The sequence below is a fragment of the Chiloscyllium plagiosum genome, chromosome 9, assembly GCF_004010195.1.
Source record: "Chiloscyllium plagiosum isolate BGI_BamShark_2017 chromosome 9, ASM401019v2, whole genome shotgun sequence".
Classification (NCBI taxonomy): domain Eukaryota; kingdom Metazoa; phylum Chordata; class Chondrichthyes; order Orectolobiformes; family Hemiscylliidae; genus Chiloscyllium; species Chiloscyllium plagiosum.
This window is the reverse complement of record NC_057718.1, coordinates 30,262,045-30,277,907: the sequence shown is the minus strand read 5'-3', so window position 1 is coordinate 30,277,907 and position 15,863 is coordinate 30,262,045. Positions and strand designations below refer to the sequence as shown.

At 39.3% G+C, this 15,863-nt stretch overlaps 1 protein-coding gene across 1 annotated transcript in view; it reads left to right on the top strand.

Moving 5' to 3' along the window:
• Positions 1-6,952, top strand: part of prepl (prolyl endopeptidase like) — a 51,120-nt gene extending 44,168 nt beyond the window's left edge. Inside the window, exons 13-14 of the mRNA XM_043695644.1 lie at positions 4,965-5,047; positions 6,611-6,952. Coding sequence (XP_043551579.1) covers positions 4,965-5,047; positions 6,611-6,655 — 128 coding nt within the window. The 3' untranslated portion in view covers positions 6,656-6,952. The remainder of the gene's footprint in view (positions 1-4,964; positions 5,048-6,610) is intronic.
• The last annotated feature ends 8,911 nt before the right edge of the window (positions 6,953-15,863 follow it).

Here is a 15,863-nt window from a genome sequence, read left to right as displayed (position 1 = left end):
TACGAAGGGAGGTTGAACTCAGACTTTTTTCATTGGAATAAAGAAGGAAGAGAGGGGACCTAATTGAGGTGTACAAGATAATGAGAGGCATAGATAGAGTTGATAGCCAGAGACTATTTCCCAGGGCAGAAATTGTTAAAAAGAGGCGTCAGTTTTAAGCTGTTTGGTGAAAAGTATAAAGGGGATGTCAGAGGCGGGTTCTTTACGCAGAGAGTTGTGAGAGCATGGAATGCGTTGCCAGCAGCAGTTGTGGAAGCGAGGTCATTGGGGATATTTAAGAGACTGCTGGACATGCATATGGTCACAGAAATTTGTGAGATTCATACATTAGATTTACCTCACATGAGGATCAATGGTCAGCAAAATATCGTGAGCTGAAGGGCCTGTTCTGTGCTGTACTGTTCTATGTTCTATGTAACTATACTACAGAAGTGTGAATCATTCATGTTTGTCACATTGCACCAAACACACATTATTTTCACTTCAACAATACAGCTTATGTACTAGAATCTCTGAGGGGAGTCAGCACATGGTACGGTCACTGATACACAGATAGTTGTAGACTATTGATTAGCACTAACATGCCAAACATAAGAAGAACAGGGTAATGAGACTGTGCTTACCTCTTGTTAGTAAGTTGGTTAGGCCACTTTTGGAATACTGCATGCAATTCTGGTCTCCCTGCTATAGGAAGGATGATGTGAAACCTGAAAGGGTTCAGAAAAGATTTACAAGGATGTTGCCAGGGCTGGAGGGTTTGAGCTATAGGGAGAGGCTGAATAGACTGCAGCTATTTTCCCTGGAGCGTCGGAGGCTAAGAGGTCACCTTATAGCGGTTTATAAAATCATGAGGGGTATGGATAGCATAAATTGACAAGGTCTTTTTCTGAGGTGGGCGAGGTGAAACTAGAGGGCATAAGTTTAAGGTGGGAGGGGAAAGATTTTAAAAGGGACTTAAGGGGCAACTTTTCCATGCAGAGGGTGGTGCGTGTATGGAATGAGCTGCCAGAGGAAGTGATGGAAGCTAGTACAACATTTAAAAGATATCTGAATGGGTATATGAATAGGAGAGGTTTAGAGGGACGTGGGGAAAATGCTGGCATATGGGACTAGAAAATTTCTGATATCTGGTCTGCATAGAACGGTTGGACCAAAGAGTCTGTTTCTGTGTTGTGTTGTACATCTCTGTGACTCTAAGTCTTTAGCTACAGTTGAAGATTCTAGTGATGGAAGTTAGTGCAGTCTTTATCTACTCTTGAAATTGTAGTTGACAATCTGTATGTTCATTATTGTTCATATCACTTCACCAATGCCAAATGTCAGCTTTCCACGCAAATCAATGCTTTTAAAAGTATCGTAAGTACGTGAAGAAACCTTTGTACCATTCTATTATTTATTAACCAACTGTTCTAGGTTATTGAGCATATTTTAGCTTGCATTTGCATTCTTTGTATTGAAACATTTGTTAATGATTGTACATCTCATCAATGAATATCATCACTTCATTTACTGATTGCTACAAATAACTCCAAGCATAAAAACCAACCTTATTGCTGTTTCAGTAACAATTAGAAAGGATAGAACCAAAACTCGTGGCTAAATGCCATGGTATATTTTCCAAGATTTATGCCAATGCTTCAGCCTACATGTACTCAATGATAGTCCATGGACAGTGTTCATATTCCCTGTGACAGGTTCTAGCCTCTGTGCAGTTCCCTGAATGGTCAGCTTCCCAACATTCAATGACGTATCAGTTCCATGTTCCTGATCCTGAGCTGTGCACGGTAGAAGCCACAGGGATGTTGAAGGGTCTTCACTTGGTTAAAACTAATCTGTAGAACCAGAATGCACAGCATGAGAGAGGCGGGTTATTGTCTGAACAATTGTTAGAGGAGAATATGAGAGTCGACTTGGCCCATCTTCTGCACAATTATGGGTTTTACTCGATTCTTCTCCTTGAACAAAGGAGTAGCTCTACTTTTCTATCTGTTACTTAGTCATCAGATTTTCATTATCCTAGGCTGGCTCATTTAACACCATATAGCTAGGCCATTGAGAGTCTGAATTGTGTTGTAATTGTTTTTTTAAATGAAATTTGTTGTGTTCTACTAGTCCTTTATCACAACATGAACAATGATATAAATGATGACTGTGTCATGATGATGGCTCAATACCAATATCTGGCTTTGCTGGTGATCAGCAATAAACAATGCGGAATTGCTGTAAAATTCAAGCTAAAGGAAATAGCAAGATAGAAAGAACCTACCAAACAGGCAATCTACTACTACATTGTAATCCCAAGCTTTAATTATAGAAGTGTTTGTAATTTGATGGAGGGATAATAGATTCATGAGAAGTAAATGACCTTTGTGAACACTCATGACAACAATAGGTTCTTTGACTGCATGCATCATGGAGAGAAAGTAACATAAAGACATGCTGGAAAAGTGTCAGAGCTAACACAAATACTATGTAAAGAATTGTATTCAAAGTATGTTTAAAAATACTGAAATATATTCTTCTAAGACTTCACAATTAAAATCTGGATAGATAGGCTGTTTTATATGAATTTTTATTCTGATATATTTTTGCTGACTGTTTGTTCAAATGTTAATTATGAAACTATTTGATTTTTGTTAGACTCATAACGTCCTTTCCACCTAAGTCACTATTCTTTTTGATTTTGATTTATCTTTTTAATTTTTATTTCCCACTCTGAATGACTATCAACACCTATTATCTGTTTACCAACAATTGTTTTCTCTTACTCTGCTCTGTTCCTTTGTGTGAGCCACTCCAGTGCGTTCTCCCGTCATTAGTATGTGTGACACCTTTCTAACTCTACAGACTTGCCTTGTTCGATCTAAGGTAGAATTTCCACTTTGTACAATTGGCGATTCAGAAAAATACCAATGATTTTGAGATTTCTTTTGGGTTTCTGCTCATTCTTGTATTTAGAGATATACAATGAATCTACACAACCATACAGATTTTTTAAAATAAATTTTTCTTGATATATTTAAGTGTGGAAGCTTTCCAGTTTAAATTAGTTATCATAAAATACTCATATTCAATCTCAATCTCAATATACCATCTGGATAATCCTATTTTAAATTTCAGAAAATGTGAACCATTTGCTAGTTATAGTAGAGTAAAAATAAACTATTTCCTAATGAAGAAAAAAAATCTGAAGTTTTTAAGTAGTGCCTATTATTTGCATCCAAATGAATCAGTCTAATGTATGGAGCCTCCTCAAAAGTCTGCAGAATCAATGGGGCTGGTTTTGCTTAATGTTTATGACTAGCACCAAGCATAATTTGTGCTTGAATTTCTCCAATCTGTTGATGAAGGCTGGACTTGACTGTTTGACCTGATCCACTGTTTCTAAGGTTGGTGCATACGCACTAATGACTATAGTGTACTGGGCCAAAGGATCATGAGATGTTTGTTCATTCCACTAAATCAGCTAGTGCCTTTTTTTAAGGTGAAGTCAGACACATAAACCAGTGTTCTTCTGGCTTACTTTCCAGAAGGTGCATCAACCAGCATGTTCTTTGAACTCACCATTGTGTCTCACCCAAGGCAGCAATGCCAAATTCATAGCATTGATGTTCCTGAATGATAATAGTGATGTGATGTTCAGGTCTGTTACTGTTGGGATTTCCCATGAGTACCTGATGTTCTAGGCCCCTGAAGCAGTTGGCCTGTGTTTGAGATATTTTAGTGTCTGGTAGCCACTGCATAATAACTACTGCATTGCTCTAGAAGAGTAAGGTTTGTGTCTAATGGCAAGGATATACAAGATGACTGGAGATCAGACAGTGCACAAAAAGGCAAGGCAATGGAAGGCAGGAATGCTGAGAGACCCATGGAGGCTCACAGTGAGTGGATGCTATGATGTAAGTGGAGAGCCCAGAGATGCAGCTTGGTCCGGTCCATCAGCTGAGTCCGTATCCCTGTGCACCCAGTATTCCTGCTGTGGCATTACATTGATATTTGCCAGTGCAATCCAAGGTGAAACATTGAAGTGCAGAAGTCTGCTGTAAGTGGATTGAAGATGTGCCATGAAGTTTTCATGGAGGTTGACACATGTTAGATATCCATGGGTGTGGAATACATGTGGGGAGCACTTTGACTACACCAAGATGTTAGTGACCAGTGTCCAACATGGAGGTCTGTCGGAGTAAGTAGTGAGTTGAACCTGCCAGGAATCCTCTCTGGTTTCCATGTCAAGATTTCCCAATGGCTAGTTTATATGGTGAGTTTGGTAAGATTTCAAACCACGGTGAGTTGGACTGTTAACAAGGCATTTTACAAGCAATAAGTGTAGACAGTTTTGAACTAGCCGAGACATCCTTGAACATCCCGAGAATGTTACTGTGAGATGATCTCTCCATTGAGGCGACCATCACACTTGATTCAACAATTCATCACACTTAGCCCAAATTGCTCAGAGCTTGGTAAGCTTTCACCCTAACTGTGGAATTTATGTGCAGAGACTTACTGAGAATAATGAATGGTTCATAATAAGAACACTGTGTGCACACTGATTAATTTTGGTAAATTGCAATGTAAAATGATCATGTATGCAATTTTTTGTCTTTTGTGTGAAAAGGGGATTAAATGCAATACTTTACTAATGTCCCCCTAGGCTTGCCCTAGTCTTTTATATCTCTACCATGAGGCACTGACTGCACATCTCCATCTTACAGAAAGTTCATTAAAGATACACTTCACATGTGCATTTTTTATGTAAGAGAATTAAACTCTATGAACTATAAAATGGAGGCAGATAGAATCAAATTACCCATTAAACTTTAAAATATAAATACAATGCAACAGTTTAACATGACTGATCAGTTAGGTCTAGTTGAAATGAAACATTTCTGTTTAATAATTAAGTCATAACGTGCTGCGCAAAGATTTTTCTAATTGTTTTGTTTTGCATAATGTCTCAATTGAAGGTGAATTACCAAACATAATTTTGGATATCCAACCTGGAGGTGATCACTTTGGACCATCTAAATGGGAAGAATCAATACATGAAGTAAATCTTTATTTTTCTCTCCACAGTATAGGACAGTCTTTCAAATCAGTAAGGTTTAGTTTAGCTGTTTGTATCCAAAACGTATATCATAATGGAGTGATGCGTTAGCACACACTGATCTTGTTTTTAACAATTATTTTCTTCGATGTTAAGCAACTGAATGATCAATTCAATGTCATCAAAATTCAGACTTTTAGTAGCCTGAAAATCTTAAGATTCTCCCTGCTCTGGTCTCAGAGCCATTACTAAGTTGCATTTTCTTCAATATGAGTGTCGGACTTCCATCATTAAATTGTGATTCTTGAGGCATATTAAGGAATTTGCACCTCAAAGTTTTAAAAATTGATAATCTGGTTAAGAATAGTGAAGTTCGTAATAAATATAAGCAAATGGACAGCAGAAGCAACCACACAGAACATTTGACTAAAGGCCAGAATTGTGACATGCAAGAGGGAGAAAAGTAGCTTTTAAATGTGCTAAGTGAATGAACTTTTGGGGACATTTCAAACTTCAAAATTTGCAATAGTATCAATAAAACAAAATCAATAGAAGCAGGCATACTAGAGCTGAAGTGTTAGCTCTTAAGGTGTGAGGTTAGCAGTTTAATAAAGTATCATATACATTTTTGTTGAGTAATTTTAATCAGTTCTACGTTGAACAAAACATATTGTGGAAATACAAGGTTAAGTAGTACTGCCTGCATTTGTCCTTCAAAAAAAAGGAGCAAGAGTTGATGCATTATGAAGACATGGGGGTCAGATTTTACAGATTCCGACTGGCATACTTGAAAATGTGCATTTCCCACCAGTGTCTCATCCACCCTCAACCAGTCTCCTATCTTACAGTGGGTGAGGGAAGCATCAGGCAACATTTGTGCGTGGGAAATCATGTCTCATTAATTTGATTGAGTTTTTTGAAGAAATGACAAAAAAAATGAAGGTAGAGCAGTGGATAGTGTCTCTATGGATTTCAGCAATAGAGGTTCACCACTTTACTTCCTGGGATGGTGGGATTGCTTTATGAGAACAGATTAAGGAAATTGAGTCTGTTTTCCCTAGAAATTCGAAGAATTAGTAATAATATCATTAAAATTTACAACATTTCTATTTAAGGATGGCAGTGTGAGACATTTAGGGAAAATGTATGAAGTAAGATATAAATGAGTATGTGGATTAGGATATCAAACTACTATAGCAGTCCTTTCTTGAGGCTAACTCAGAATAGATAAAGTATCAAATCTTGAATATTCTTGTTTTTTGCTTGTACAGAATTATGTTGATGTTGATTAGTTGAATTGGTCTTAATACCACACAAATTTAAAGTATTGAATATATTTTGGCTACTTTAAAGTGTGTTTTAAAGAGATATTTTAATTCTACCTCCTTCATCCATCCCTCCTATATAGTATCTACAGAAAACCACATACATAGATACCCACCCCCTTGTGCTGGGCATGTAGCACCAGAAGAAATGACAAATTTTGTAGTTGTAATCATCAAAATATTACATTTATGTAGTGAGAAATCATTTTTTGGCAATTAACTATAATTTTATTTTTTATAGGTTGCCAGACATTATGCATTTTTATATGAAGAGCTAGAACTTTAATGTGGAGGCATCCATGAATACTTTTCATAGGTCTTCAGTACAGCTCACTAACAGAGAACTAAATACTGACATGAATTTAGAGAAAAATAAATCTTTGGAATAATTGCAATTAAAGTCTAAATTTATGGATTTCATCCTTTTGTGTTTGAATTAGTATTTACTTTTTGGTAGCCAACCCTGGATGTTCAGTGGTCAATTTAAAGTATTTTGAACTTTTGCTATTGTTTGTACATTGACAAAAAATTACGGTATAACATCATGGAAATGTTTTAAATGCCAATAAATCATTGTTATAAATTTTTGGTTTCTTTGTATATATGCAATAGAAATTTTATTTTTATCCACAAATGCTAAAGAAAATAAGAAATTCAGTGTGGAAAGTCAAGGAGCCATTTTACATTTAAAACCTTTCTTCCCGTTATGATCTTGGTTACTGTTCATAATTCAAGATAACTTTGATTATCTTTCTTTCATTGGAATTTGTTGCATAATGATACTTCAGCAATATTTACAAAAAGCTACATCATTTATTGTGAAAATTGTATATTTGTTCTGCTATCCTTGACATTTTCTTTATCAATGTAAAATGTGATTTTAAATATGTAGGTGTTTTAATACACATTCAAACCCTATGGGTGCTTGTACTGCAAGGCCAGTAAGTTTGTATTTTCTTATTGCTAGCTTTCTTATGGAGTTTCTCAAAAAGAAAAAATTAAGGGTAGCACAGTGGCTCAGTAGTTAGCACTGCTGCTTCACAGTGCCAGGGAACCAGGTTCGATTCCATCCTCTGGCTACTGTCTTTTTGGAGTTTGTACATTCTCCCTGTGTCTGAGTGGTTTCCTCTGGGTGCTCCGGTTTCCTCTGGGTGCTCCAGTTTCCTCCCATAATCCAAAGATGTGCAGATTAAGTGTTTGGGCCATGGTAAATGCAGGTTTACAGGTTTGGGGTGGGTCTGTCTGGGATGTTCTTCGGAGGGTCATTGTAGACTTGTTGAGCTGAATGGCCTGTTTCCACATTGTTGGGATTCTACGTGCTGTCTTACAAGTTCATGCTTCAAGCTACAAGCAGCAAAAGCAATTTGAAGATGAAGTGATGAGCCATATGAGAACAAAAAGGTGGTGGTGAGGGTTTGGAATGCACTGCTTAGAAGGGTGGATGAGGCAGGAAACTTCACAACCTTGAAAACGTATTTGGATGAGCATTTGAAGTGCTCTAACATTTCAAGGCTATGGGCCAAGTATAGGAAAGTGTGACTAGTGTCAGTAATATATTTTTGCGGGTACAGTTTCAATGGGCCAAAGGACCTCCTTTGTACTATATGATTCTATACTGTATTGGTAAACTCAAAGAATATACATTTACAAGATTATTACAACATTTGTAATAATTTATACTTTAGAAGAAAGAAATTAGATTATGCCTCGATATTGCCCCATCTCAGTTCCATCTGCTGCTGTAACACTCATTCATGTCTCTGGTACCTCCTGAATATTCAGCTATTTCAATATACTTCTACATTGCTTCTACATTGTAAACTTGAGGTCCTCCAGCACCCTACTATTTGTCTGTTAAATTGCCCAAGTCTCGTCCCTTATTCTTGCTGGAGAATACATCTGTTCCCAGTCAAGCATTATCTGGACATTAAAATTCTTATCCTGGTTTTCAATTTACTCTGTGACCTTGACACTCTATCTTTCTGTAATCTCTCCTTGCCACATAATCTTCCAAGGTATCTGCACATCTCTAATTCTGGCCTCTTGTGCATCCTTAATTTTAATCACTCCATCATTGGTAGTCACATCTTCAGTTTCCTAGGTCCCTCCCTACACCACTGCACTTCTCTGCCTTGTTTTCATTGTGTGATTTGGTGTCATATTTTGTTATATGGTGCTTCTCTGAAGTGCCTTGGAACATTTTTATTTAATTATAAATGTCAGTTGCAGTTGTTTCTTAAGTACGAAGTTACTAAATATGTGTTAAGATGGGAACATTTGCTGAATGAACAGTATGGATGGGAAGGTTTGGCAAGAAAGTGGAGTTAAGGTCACATTAGATCAGCCATGATACAATTAAATGGTGGAGCAGGCTCAAGGAACTAAATAATCTATTCTTGCAACTATATCTTATGTTCTTATGAAAGGGGAAATGTTAACCAACCGAATTTCCTACGGGAACTTCTGTTTATTGTTGTTCCATCAGACTGTTTGAGTTTTGCCCATTTTGTATATTGCAGGAGATCTGTGACATTCATTTGGTTACGGAAAATAACTTGCATTGAAATAGTAGTTAAATAAATGTAGGTCTTTTTCATATTCCTATTACATAACTCTTCTAAAGTTTCCTTTACTTTCCAAGCAACATTTCTGTTGCTGTGGAAACAAATCTTCATTTCTCATCATTGGCGCTGGAGTTTCTAAACTGAACTTTCTTTGAATGTTGACTTCAGAATTAGGCTAAAATTCTCTGCTAAGTGCCGTGCACCTTAGTGAGGAAAATGAGTTACTCAATTATCTTCTCCTTCAGTTCACAAAACTCTTTATGAAAGTAAGTTGCTGAATATTAAGGAGAAATCATAACATATATCCACGCTTACTATCTGTCCAGTTCCTTGTCATCAATGTCTGAGGTAGCTACAGTTTTAAGTGAGACGAGTTTTCATTAAATTGCCATAATTCACAACTAATCTGGAGAAACAATAGGTGGAATTTTATAAACTTATTTTCTGCTGGAACAATGAAGCCATTGGTGATTGGCAACTGACTGGGCTGCACCTTGCCTCTGTAACTCAACGCTACAGCTTTCAACATCCCAGACCAATAAGGGAGGTCGGGAGGAATCATATTCTGTATCTGTTCATAGAAGAAATTCTAATTAAAGGGAGCCCAACATCAGTTACAATGGCTCATCTGCATATGGGTTTTTGAAGTCCTACCATACACAAAAACAGAAAGGAGCCTTGGGAATGCCTCTGTCTGGGTCATGCACTCTTATTTGGAACCAAGCTGCGGGATCTAAGAAACTGCAACAAGGTGATCTTTCCCAAGAATGGAAGGAAGAGAAATAGAATTAGGTTTTATTGTCGCATGTACTCTAGTATATGAATATAGTGAATAGTTGCCATTCCTAGTGCCATCTTAGGTACAAAGGTACCTAGTATAATACCTTAGGCACAAAATAGAACAATAACAAAATAAGTTAGAAGTGCAATATTACAGTCCTTAGTTAGCCATGGATCTGCAGTTGCTGCTGCTAGGTTTTTCCCACAAGGGCTTACTCTCACCCGCACAGGGCTAAGTTCCTCAATGCCGACTGGCATTCCGACTTGCCAGTTATTTCATCACTACTACTGCCCAGACTCTCAATCTGTATTGCTGGTAAATGATATCCAGGCTTGTCAGCCACTTAGCTCACCATCAACTCCCTGCCAACCGTCAAAGTCCCACTGGCCCCAGCTAGTGCCATGCTCTGAACTCTGATACCGTCGCCACCACTGCCTCCAAGCCTGGATATTGGCCAGAGCTTATTGCATTTGAACATGGAATGCTCCAGTATTGAGGAGTTGTCAATGATGCTGAATGTGTGCAGTCATTAGTGATCACCTCTACTTCTGACCTTTATGATGGAGGGAAGGTGTTTTGAAGTAATGAAGATGGTTGGGCCTAGGACACTATCCCAAGGAACTCCTGCAGAGATGTCCTGTGGCTGAGGTGATGAACCTCCAACAACCACAATATTTTTCCTCTGTGCCATGTATGACTCTAACTAGCTGAGAGTTTGCCCCCAAATTCTATTGATTCCAGTTTTGCTGAGGTTCCTTGATTCCATGCTCGATCAAATGTTATCAGGAGTTGTCACTCTTACATCACCTCTGAAATTCAGCTCTTTTGCCCATGTTTGAATTACATCTGTAATAAGGTCAGGAGCTGAGTGGCCCTGACTCAACCCAAACTGGGCGCGTCCCTGAGCAGCTTGTTGCTTAGCAGGGCTGCTTGATAGCATTGCTGATGACATTTTCAACACCTTACTGATGATTGACAGTAGACTGATGGGACAGAAATTGGTCGAATTGGATTTTTCCTGCTTTTTGGGTATCAGGATGGACAATTTTCCACATTGTCAGGTAGATGCTAGTGAAGTAGTGGAATGCAGCAGCTTGGCTAGGGCAGCAGCAGGTTCTGGAGAACAAGCCTCAGTACTATTGCCAAAATGTTGTCAGGGCTGTATAGCCTTTGCAGCATCCAGTGCTTCCAACTGTTTTTTGATGTCACATGAAATGAATCAAATTGGCTAAAGACTGACAGCTGAGATGCTGGGAACCACTAGAGAAGGCTGAGATGGATCTTCCACTTGGCACCTCTGGCTGAAGATTGCTGCAAATGCTTCAGGATTATCTTTTGCACTGATGTGCTGAGCTCTTCCATCATTGAAGATGGAGATTTTTGTGGATCGTCCTCCAGTGAGCTTTTTAATTAACAAATTTGCTGGTCCATCTTTTTCAGCATTCCCATTCACAGCACTTCTCAGAACAATATGTCATACTATTATAGAGATGTACAGCACGGAAACAAATCTACTCATTCCTGTCTCTTCGGGCACGTAGCTTCTTTTGAACAGACAACATACACACTCACCTTTATCTTACTATCTCTCAGTTGCATGTTTTGTTGTAACCCTTCACTGGTCCATCCCTCCCTTCCACAAGTGATTTCTAACACTCGAAACCCTGCCTTCACGAGAAGGCCTGTGTAACCATGCTTGTGCTTCCAGTATCAGGCAGCTTAACATCCATTGAAAGTGTAACCCAGGAAGCTTGAGATGTCAGCAATGACCTACCATGAAAATCTGTATGACCTACTGCATTCATGCTCATATATTTCAAGGGAGCATTTTGTGTTGGGGATTTCCTTATAGCTGGATCCCTATGAACCTTCTGTCTGCCCTGTAGAGAAGATGGCAGTTGATGGTGATACAATTGCTTCGGCAGCTGCCTCCCATCAGAGATCTAAGGTATACTTATATAAGCTACTCCTGAGCTGGCAACACGGATATGCAGCTGAAGATGACCAAAGTGTTAGACAGGTCTGGTGACTTCTTAGCAGTAAAAAAAATCACCTTCCAAGCAGTCACAACATTCCAGGAATAAAAGTGCTTTGAGCAACAACCTCTCAACTCACCATGGCTAATTGCATCACTCAATCAATTGATTGCAGCTGTTAAGTTTCTCCTCACTATGTACTTCTCTGTCAGCTTGGTGAGTTGTTAACTGGTACCCTAGCCAGGAAATTAAAAATTGAGGGCCAAAGGAAAAATAATCCGTGTGTTTAGGCATGTTATAACACATCTCTAGGGCTTGAACCTGCTCCTTCTGGCCCAGAGGTTACATTATCACTGCACCACAAGAAGCCAGAATTTAGGTCTTCAAAAAAAGTCTGTATTAGCTTTTTAATTATGTTCACTCCCCATTTGTCTTCAATCCAAATCCGGAGATACCTAAAAGAGGGTGAGATGACATTGACATCCTGAGTTCACATCAATTTCTGGGAATTTAACTCCTTGCATGCATGCAAGCCCACTTCCCTTGTTAGGAAAATTACCCTCAATATTTTACGAACAAATGGTTAATCTATGTAACAACAACTTGCGTTTATTTAGTGTTTTTAAGGTAATAGTGAGTGAATGGATAGCATTTTTTTTTTCAGTAATGTTTTGGGATACAGTGAAATAATTTGATTTACAGTAGGTGATGAGTAGTATACTAAGGAGAAACAGGTAACTTTGGAATTAAATTCCCAAAGCTCATTATTACTGGGATTTTCCCTTAGCTATGGCTGGATATGTTGTATATTGTTGACAGAGATTCTGAGTGCTATAAGTAGTTAGAAGTTCTAATATCATGTCATCCAAGAACCAGATACCAGAAAAGTATTGAGACGGACCTTAGCTTCCTGTCTAATAATTTTGTTCAATGTAATCCTATGCTTTTAAATTTTTCCTTTATATCATAAACATATCTCATAATTTGTTGATCAACATGTTAATTAAATCAGACAAGTAATCTTAAAGTTTTGTGTAAACCTTTGTCTTATTTGGAATGCAAACATGAAGTGTAAACAACATTTTCTCATTCATAATATCTTTTAAAATAAAACAACAGAAAAATGGTATGAAGAAAAGCAGTAATTAATTAATCGTCAGCCTGTGAGTATCCTGATTTCTCACAAATAAATGTTAAAAATGCTTGCAAAAAGCATTTGGTGAAATCTATTAGAAGTTACAAGCGAGTGACTAGACATAATTAACTAGGGAAAATAGTTTTCGATGTTTGTTTTTGATGGAAATTGGTTTTGTCAGTGCTTAATCTGATAAAATATTTGCTCATCTGATGTCTGATAAGTGTAGAATGTTTCAAAGTGATGGTAGAACTTCACCTGGTCATGCAGAAATTAAGTCAAGTGACATGAATATCTATAGATTCTGAACATATGTGATTATCTACGATTGAAAGGCTGAGGACAATTTAAAGGATGGATTCTTGTAGTGCACTCAAAGTAGTCCCATAGAAACAGGAGTCATTACATACATGGGTTGAGAGTGGAACCAAGAGAGCACCATACCATGATGTGATCATCACAAGAGTTAAACTGGACATATCAGTATCATGGATAAAATAAGGGAATAAAGTACTGACAGTATATTAAAGTAACGGTAATAAAGGGCACTTGCATGGAAGAATTCAAGCAAGAAGTGATTGGAAATGTGTGCACAGAATTTGGATGGCAAGAATTGAATGGCAGGAAATGAAAACATAGAGTGAACGTAAAGCATTAATTAAAGGGAATGCAAGATTTCCTTTTTCATTTCTGTATCCAATGGCACTATGACTTGTTATTTAAGTGATTGTTATTTAAGAACTTACCTCGATGCCAACGGTCTTTTTGCAGCAGAGAGCGGCGGGAGCTGGGTGGAAGTGAAGTCGGAGAGCAAAGCCGGTCGGGAAGGTAAGGATTGTTATTTGAGTGGGTGTGTTCTAGACCCCAGTAGGGCCTCCCTCCCACCCTCCTCCTCTAACCTAAATTAAAAGTCCACAGACTTGCCCCAAAAAGAGGGTCCAAGGAAGTTCCTGTGGATTGAGGAGTGAGGCTTTAGCTCAGGAGTCTTTGACAAGGAGGTTGAGTGAAGTGATTATGCCACAGTTGAAGAGGGTGAAGACATGACTGCCAAGCTGGTTCAGTGTGCTACGTGCTTGATGTGGGAGGTCAACGACTGTGGTGTGTCTGGCTCGTATAAGTGTGGAAAGTGTGTGCACGTTCAGCTGCTGACAGAGCATATTGCAGCCCTGATGAAAGAACTCAAGGACCTTAGGCTCATCCGAGAGAATGAGATCTTTCTGGACAAGACCTTCAGCGAGGTTATTACACCGGCCATACCAGAAGAGAGCAGACGATGAGGAAGGCAGAGAGGAGACAGGTGCAAGAGACCCCAGGGGAAGTACCTGTCAGGAACAATTTTAATTTTTGGAAACAGTAAAGACAGATGACACTGCCAGTCCGCGAGGCGGCTGGTCTGTCAATCAAAAGTTGGCGTGGAGGTAGAGTGGAAGAGTCGAACATCGCACAGAACCGCGGTAATAGGGGACTCCATAGTGAGAGGAACTGACCGGGGTTTTTGTGGCAGCAGGCGGGACTTAAGGATGGTGTGTTGCCTTCGTGGTGCCAGGGTTAAAGACATCACAGACAGAGTGCAGGAAATCCTCAAGGACGAAGGTGAGCCGGAGGTGGTGGTACATGTTGGCACAAATGATGTCGAGAAGAAGAGGAGGAGCATACTACAGCGGGACTTCGGAGAACTAGGAAGAAGGCTGAAAAGCAGGACGTCCAGGGTGGTTATCTCCGGTTTGCTTCCAGTTCCTCGGGCTGGTGAAGCCAGAAACAGGGAGATAATGGACTTGAACATGTGGCTGGGGAACTGGTGCAGGAAGTAAGGATTTAAATGCTTGGATCACTGGGGTATGTTTTGTGGTAAGTATAAATTATACAAGAGAGATGGTTTGCACCTTAATAGGTTAGGGACCAGCATTCTGGCAGGCAGGTTTGCTACTGCAACACAGCTACGTTTAAACTAAGTAGCGGGGGGATGGGGGGGGAAGGAGGGGACAAACTGGATGTTTAAGAAGGAAATTGAAGGGAAAGTTAGAACAAGGGAAGTCAAGAAAGACAACTGTGTCAGTGAAGCAGAAAACTCAAAAAGGGATCATGCTGTAAGATTGAGTGAAATAGGAGTTGATGGGAAGGGTGGGGGCAGTAACAAATTAAAAATACTATATATTAATGCACGAAGCATTAGAAATAAGATGGATGAGCTTGAGGCTCTTTTGGAAATTGGCAGATACGATATTGTGGGGATGACTGAGACGTGGCTTCAAGTGGACAGGGCCTGGGAAGTGAATATTCAAGGCTACATGTGCTATCGTAAGAACAGACTGACTGGCAGAGGGGGTGGGGTGGCCATGTTGGTAAGGGATGATATTCAGTCCCTTGCGCGGGGGGACCTAGAATTAGGGGATGTAGAGTCAGTATGGAAGACTCTCTTGGAAGTTATCTACAGGCCCCCAAACAGTAGTCTGGATGTCGGATGTAAGTTGAATCAGGAGCTGAAATTGGCCTGTCGCAAAGATGTTACTACAGTTGTTATGGGGGATTTCAACATGCAGGGTAGACTGGGAGAATCAGGATGGTATTGGACCGCAAGAAAGAGACTTTGTGGAGTGCCTCAGAAATGGATTCTTAGAGCAGCTGGTGCTGGAGCCAACCAGGGAGAAGGCAATTCTGGATCTGGTATTGTGCAACAAACCAGAATTGATCAGGGACCTCGAAGTAAAGGAGCCATAGGAAGTAATGACCATAATACAATAAGCTTCAATCTGCAATTTGAGACCATCGCTGAAGGTCTTGTCCAGAAAGATCTCGTTTTCTCGGATGAGCCTAAGGTCTTCGAGTTCTTTCGTCAGCGCTGCAATATGACAGTGGAGGAACAATGGCAGATATTTCTGTGTATAATGCAGAAGCTGCAGGATCAGTTCATTCCAAAAAGGAAGAAAGATCCTAGGAGGAGGCATGGGTGGCCGTGGCTGACGAGGGAAGTTAAGAAACATATAAAGTTAAAAGAGAAAAAGTATAACATAGCTAAGATAAGTGGGAAAACTGAGGAC